This window comes from Pundamilia nyererei, unplaced genomic scaffold (genome assembly GCF_000239375.1).
Source record: "Pundamilia nyererei isolate P.nyererei 1_Seehausen unplaced genomic scaffold, PunNye1.0 scaffold00025, whole genome shotgun sequence".
Taxonomy (NCBI): Eukaryota; Metazoa; Chordata; class Actinopteri; order Cichliformes; family Cichlidae; genus Pundamilia; species Pundamilia nyererei.
In genome coordinates, this window is record NW_005187426.1 from 4,724,627 (window position 1) to 4,731,626 (window position 7,000).

The window sequence follows — 7,000 nt, forward strand, 5'->3', positions numbered from 1 at the left end:
AGTACAATCTAATAGATACATTTAAGGATCAACAATATGTGATCCTAAATGAGATAATACAAGAGTCAGTCTGTCTCAAAGCATGTTTTTTCGCTAAAAATGTAGATAATTTTTAAACACACACGCAAAAAAAAAAGAAAGAAAGACAAAAACATTGATACATGCAGGTGTTAGTGCATAGGTTCCTGCAGAAAACGAGTATTATTGGGTAGTCCATTGAATCACCTAAACATCACAACATGAATTTGGCATAGTTATAGAAATAAATAAAATGACTGTCTTTTAAATGGAGATCATTTTCACACCCTCCTAGTCCCTTGATTAACTTATCATTTAAATATAACTCTATCTATATACACAGTATCAATGAATAATAAAAGGAAAAAGCATAAATCAAACAAAGTGTACTATAGAGCTCTGAGTTGCCCTATGAAGTGTCTTTTAAATCACAGTAAATGTAAAATCTTGGTAAAATTAAAGTGAAAAATAGTCTGAAGACAGAAAAGAATGCCACAAATGGAGATCATTTGTGTTTTAGTTCAAAGGAGCACAGGAGGGTGTGATCAATCCTCACAAATTTGAAGGGAGTTTAGAGCGGACAGACTGAGGTTCTAGATCAGATGAAAAGGCAGCAGAGTCCCTCCGTAAAGACAAGGCTGGTGAGGCCCCGGAGGAATAAGTCTGGTGAGGGTGCCCCGGAGACATCTGGATTGGAGGAGTCATGTGCCCTGGCACTGAGCTACAGGGTTTGGGTACAAGAGTAGGAGAGGAAAATGGAGAAGGGTAATACCCAGTTTCTATTGAAGAGCAAGGAGTTTGGTGGCTTAAGACCTGGGCCACCTCTTGGGGCAGGGATGAATGGGAGCTAGATAAAAGCTTTAGGTCCTCAGAAAAACGTCCCAGAGGGGAATCTCTTCCTGTACTTTGTGGCTGGCTTGGAAGCTGTGAAGGAAAACAAGTTTGAGGCATGAGCAAAGAACTGTGGGATCCTGTGACACTAGAAGGGTCACTGTAGTGGAAAGTCCTGCCTGCCACAGGGCTTTGAACAGTGGGACTGGGTGCGACTGGAGTAAGGCAGGGTGAGGCGTTTGCTGAACCATACTGGGCCAGAGAAGCCAATGCAGACCTTTCCAGTGACATCTGGTGAGGTAAGCAGCCAGACTGGAGGCCTGCCAGGCTAGAATGGCTGAGGGAAGATGGGGAGCCCTCAGCAGGCTGCTGACTGTGCTGTCCTCTACCAGAGGATGGGGAACCTTGTGGAGGGGACTGGAAAAGGTTTAATCCACTGGTAGTCCTGCCTCCTCCAGCAAACTGCTGCAGAGGAGCCACCTGAGGAGGCTTGGCAGGTGGTTGGTTTTGGGGAAGCTGACCAGATAGAGAATTATTAGATATAGGGCTCTGACAGCGAGAGGAACTAATAAGCCCAGAAGTAATTCCTCCAAGAGAACAAGCTGTAGATCCTGCTATATGGCTTCCAATTGTGCCACTTACTGCTCTGCCTATATGTCCTCCAGTCACTCCTCCTACTGTCCCACTTGAACCTCCACCTAAATGGCTAGTTGTTGATCCACCAGAAGTCCTCCCCATTGATCCCCCAGAATTTCCTTGTGTTGAATCACAAGAAAATCCTCCAAATGTTCCCCCTGAGGCTCCACCATAAACCAGTCCCACTGATCCATCAGAAGCCCGTCCCAGTGATCCTCCAGTGGTAGTCACTGCCAGTGATTCTCCAGAAGTTCCACTGACTGACCCCCCGGAAGCTATTACCAGTGATCCTCTGGAAGTCCCCCCAATTGATCTCTTTGCCGTATCAGTTATGGGCCCACATGTATTGGGTACCACCAATCCACCTGATAACCTGCTACAAACAGTTTCCACTGCTCCCTCAGATACTCCTACCTTGGTTTCCCCTGAGATCCCTCCTACTGATCCACCATTAGCTCCTCCCAACCCAGAGTGCCCACCAGAAGTCACTTCTAACAACCCAGTTGTATAGTCCTCTCCCGCCCAGGAAGTGTCCCCACCAGTGGCCCCTTCCACAAAACCTCCAACTGCTCCACCTAAAGACCATCCCGTAGCACCACCACAAGCTCCAGCTAAACTTCCACTTAGTCCTGACCCTGTGCTTCCACCTATAGATCCTTGGTGAAAGAGGTTTGAGAGAGGTGGTGTACCAGAGCGGAAGGATTTTTGATTTTGTGGTTGAGGGTGCAGCTGGGCCGTACTAGATGAAGGTGAACCAGAAGATGAAAACTGACCAAACGGGAACACGGAGGTTGCTCCTCCACTGGACACAGGCCCAGACCTGCAAGGTCCGCGTTGTATTCCGCTACCTGAAGCATGCTGGCTTGAACTAGTTGCCCCTGAACCTGATGTAATTTGCTGGGCCCGGAAAGACGCCAGCAATGGCATGTCTATCCCAGTTTGCAGCTTAGAAGGTGTGCTAGAAGGAGAGTCCCCAGCAGAGCCAGGTGATGTGGATGAAGGAACAAATGTGTGAAACTTTTTAAGTCGGCTAGGAGGGTCCTTCAGGGAACCGAGGACAGAAACTGGAGGTCTGAAGAGCGTTGATGGGAGGTGGGGATGGTGTGTCAGGGCTATGGCTACAGAGGTGGTGGCAGCTGCTGCCTGGAGAGGTGCTTGGATGAGTGGGGCCCAGATTACAGGGGTAGGTGAGGGCGGTGTCTGTGGTGGAGCGTTCTGCATGAGGTGGGCACAGTGGGCCATGTCCCTGTCATGCTGCACAATCTGCTGGATGATCTCATTCTCCTGGTAGTTGAGTACACCAGAGCTGAGGTCGTGTTGCACCTTGTGCTGCAGGATGGAGTTTTTCTTGCCTTTAAGAGCGCATGTCCATGCACACACAAAGACAGACACACAGAAAACAAGAGTGAAAAGTAAGAGAAGAAAGAATATTCCAAAAACCCTTTCTAAAAGAAGAAGCTAGCATAATAACAGGTATGAACGAAAAGGATAAACATTAGATTAGCTTTTAGTGTGATTCCATAAGTAAAAAGGGGAAATCGTAAAACAACCATTGTGTCATAATATTTTGGTGAACAATATTTTGGTGACATGCTTGATACAAAATAAACACTGTAAAAAAGAAAAAAGAAAAAAGAAAAAAGACAATAAACCTGGAGGTATCACTCTCAGAGGGAGTGTGTAATTGATTCGTTTTTGTTTTTCAGTTTGTTAGCATTCTTGTCCATAGTTTTCAAGATATCATTTTCAAATTTTGTGTGACGGTAGATACCAATAGCAGCTCGAACTGAGTTAACTGTGATGAAAATCAGGTCAAGGTCAAGGTCACACCAAATGTGAAAATTAATAAAAAACTAAAAAAAATTTTTTAATGGATTCCCTTAAAACTTCACAATAATATACTAGGCCTTGGGGGACATGAGTGCCTAGCTTGGCTAAGCATTTGACCTTGACCTTCATTGTTAGAGCCGAGGTCAAAGTTGACCTTGAAACTTTTTCTCCAGAAACCATACCAGGTTATATATCATACAATCCTGATCAAAATTTTAAGACCACTTGAAAAATGGCAAAACATCATATTTTGCATGTTTCAGCCTGTTTCAGTTTAAGCGCTGTTTTCAATAAATTGCATGTTTAAAAAAACGTTTTGTCTCACTCCCATTTCTTCTTGTTGCATGTTGAAGCTCTACTTGGAACCTTGTTAAGATCCAAACACGCAAAATATGATTTTTTTTGCCATTTTTCAAGTGGTCTTTTGATCGGAACTGTATGAAAGAGCATGAGGAGAACACATATTTTACTTTTTAAAATATTATGTCCTAAGGCATCACAATGATGCCATAACAGGCTAACTATATAGCCTTTATTAAAGTCCTTGTCCTTCGGAGGGAGTTGTGCTCTCTGAGTGCTCTTGTTCTAAAATGCAACATCTATGCAACAAAAAAATTTATGTGGAAAAAATATTAATACTAAATCTGAAATTCCATTTTAGAATAACAATTATCCTGTGTTCATTTAACTATTGCTTACTAAAGCTTTTTGTGCTCCGTCACGTTTTCACTCTGGTAATGTATGTACTTTGAAGTACCTGTGAGGTGTGCACAAGGTCAAAGAAATAAGGTGAGCGTCATTATGGCAAGCATATCAACTGCTAAACTACCCTCTTAACAAAATGTGCACAGTCTGGATGCTAGAGTCCATTAGTCATTGTTCAGTGGCTGCGCTAGCAGTGATAGGGTTAATTCACATGACTGCCATTTTCAATTTGGTGTTAACAAAAGGCTGTGAAATCTGATGATACTGCAAACGCTATAAGCCCCAGATCAATCTGTCCAATTTTCTGTTATGACTGGTGTCAGATTACTTGAGCTTTTTCTGTGACGTATTGGAACTATTTTAGCCAGCCTGACCTTGCACCTCTTGACCTTTTATCACCTGCACACTTCAAATCAGATTGTGCCAAGTCCATCAAGAGAGTAATTAATTTGCAGATTTCACCTGTTTCAGTTACTTTATTAGGAAACATGGTGTACATAGGCATCAAGCCCAGGAGAAGGGATGGACACAAGAGACCATTTCACAGAAACATTCCTATCAGCCCACCACATCTTTTTCAAAGCAGCCATTTTCTACAAAGAGACCCCCTAAAGCATTTTCGCTATCTACCATTCTAAACATAGCTGAGGATAAAACAGCATGCAGCGAAGGCTGAGTGATGATACAGGCATGCGTTTCATTGTGAATTTTTCATCTGCCTAGGCTGAGCCTGGGAACAGTGATGGATATGGAGAGAATATCAATTGTATGCGTAAGAGAAGTCACACAGGGATTTTAAAACCGGAGCTCTATCTGCATGTTTATATGCAGATGACTTTGAAAGTAATTTCAGTCACTGAGTATCACTGAGAACAGTTTTAAACCCCCTAAGTTTTGTCTAAGAGCTCCAGTTCTGGTTTGAAAGTGTTTGCTCTCTTGATGGAAAATGCCATCAAAACTCACTAAATGAAAATATGTAGTACTGGTTTGCACTTTGGCTTAAATGGATGAGACTGGATGTGATTTTCTCACCAATACGGTCCAGCCGGTCCAGAGCAACAGTCTCAAAGGCCCTTCTCATCATAGGATATTCCTCCAGTACCTCATTGAAGTTGTCAACAGACAATGAGTACAAGCGGCAGTACGTGTCAGCTCGGACGCTGGCTGTCCTTCTGCCCCGTGTTAGCAAACAAATCTCTGTAAGCAAACACAACAGATAAGACATGAGTGTTTTCTGGTGTTTAAAGCTGGAGGTCACCTGCAATATAACCAGAATTTTTAAAAAATGTATACCCGTGGAAGTAGTACTTTTTACTAAAGGCTAAACTAGGAACGGTGCCAGATGTTTAATTATTATCAAATTACAAACACAATTTCAACTAAATAAAACCTTTCTGAAGAGATTCTGATCCAGCGTATTTCACAGCTCTCTCCACCACCATCATCAAAATGAGTCAATGTATGTTCAAGTTTAAATATATTTATATATTTTATCTTTTTTTTACAAGCCATCCTCTCTACATAAAATACACGTATTTAAAAAAGTAAACAAAAAGGTATTCTTAGTTTTTTAAATAAAAAAAACAACAGATATTTATTATTTTCTGAAGTATATAATTTCATGACTTTCATGTTTTTTACCTGATAATACAGCATGTAAACTGTAACATATAAATTAACAGAAAATATTTTCCTGTTTTAGCAAAAATCATTTTGTGCAGCAGTGCAATACTTATTTTTTTCACATGTCTGCCAGCCCTTATCTGCCAGAAGTACTCAGGAAAACGAATGCTTCATTTACTACTGTACAGTTCTAATACACAGTCCCGTGTGTGGGTACAACTATGTCTCTGCTGCATGCAGATCTTGTTTATTTAAGTGGAATATTGCTGTGGAAGAGTTTGAATTTGCAAATAATCATATATGTGCATCTGGGCTGCACAAACGCATGTTAATATAGCGTGCTATATGTGTGTTTAATCATGACAGTAAGGCAATATATGAAGACAAGATACACTATGTGCATATAAATATGCTTATATAAAAATGATGTATACATAAGTAAAATATAGTATATTCTATAACTTTATATTACATTAACTTTGACTTGTGTACATATATATTAATAATAGTCATTTATACCATGTGATTAATAGTTTATTAATATCCTTTCTGTTTAACATTTATATCATCACATCAAGCTGTCATCTCCCTTCCTGTGGTCTGTATCGCACTGCCTGTTTCTTATAAACCCAGGATCCAGCTCATTCTGACACTTATCCTCTCAATAATGCCACACTATACACTTTCTTTATATGAGATCAAATTGTTTAAAAAATCCCACTAGAATAGTTTGACTCTCAAATGTAAAATCTACTTTTCATGTGCTTTTATTTTATCTATTAATGTGTTCGATTTTCTTTTTGCACATATCAAAAGCCTCTTTCATCAACATGGAGACATGACAGAGAAAAGAAAACAAACAAAAAAACATGTAGATTTCTCTGTTGTGCAAGTTTTCATATGTGGCTCCATTGAAAGTGAGCTGTGTGTGGGCGCATGATGTAAAATGGATGCTGTCAATGATCCAGGGCTTGTTAGAGGCTAGACACAATCAAAGCTAATCACATCAGTTTCTTTCATCCTGTTAAAATTAGTGCTCATATCAAAATATCAACAAAGCTATAATATATATTATATATATATATAATATCTAATATTTCTACCAATCACATGAGGACAGACCAAGATAAACCAAATTAGAAAATAAACAAATGTAATGTCGTTATTCATTTAAACTTATCTGCGCTAGGCTCTTTAGGCTACTGTCTGCTGCTGTCTTATAGTTGCATTAGTTTCATCTTCCTGCATCTGCTCACCTTCATGCATTGCTTATGGAGCAGTAAAGACACAGGTAAAGTCAGATAGTGTTAACCATGTTACATTATTGTTATTACATTATCATAAGTGCAATATTTTT

General features: G+C 40.4%; 1 protein-coding gene across 1 annotated transcript in view; it reads right to left on the reverse strand.

The window, feature by feature from the left end:
• Positions 1 to 570: 570 nt before the first annotated feature.
• hcn4 (hyperpolarization activated cyclic nucleotide-gated potassium channel 4) overlaps positions 571 to 7,000 on the reverse strand; it is a 64,330-nt gene continuing 57,900 nt past the window's right edge. The window contains exons 7-9 of the mRNA XM_005727698.1: positions 5,053 to 5,217; positions 1,900 to 2,837; positions 571 to 1,365 (exon numbers count right to left, since the gene is read on the reverse strand). Of these exons, the coding sequence (XP_005727755.1) occupies positions 571 to 1,365; positions 1,900 to 2,837; positions 5,053 to 5,217 (1,898 nt within the window). The remainder of the gene's footprint in view (positions 1,366 to 1,899; positions 2,838 to 5,052; positions 5,218 to 7,000) is intronic.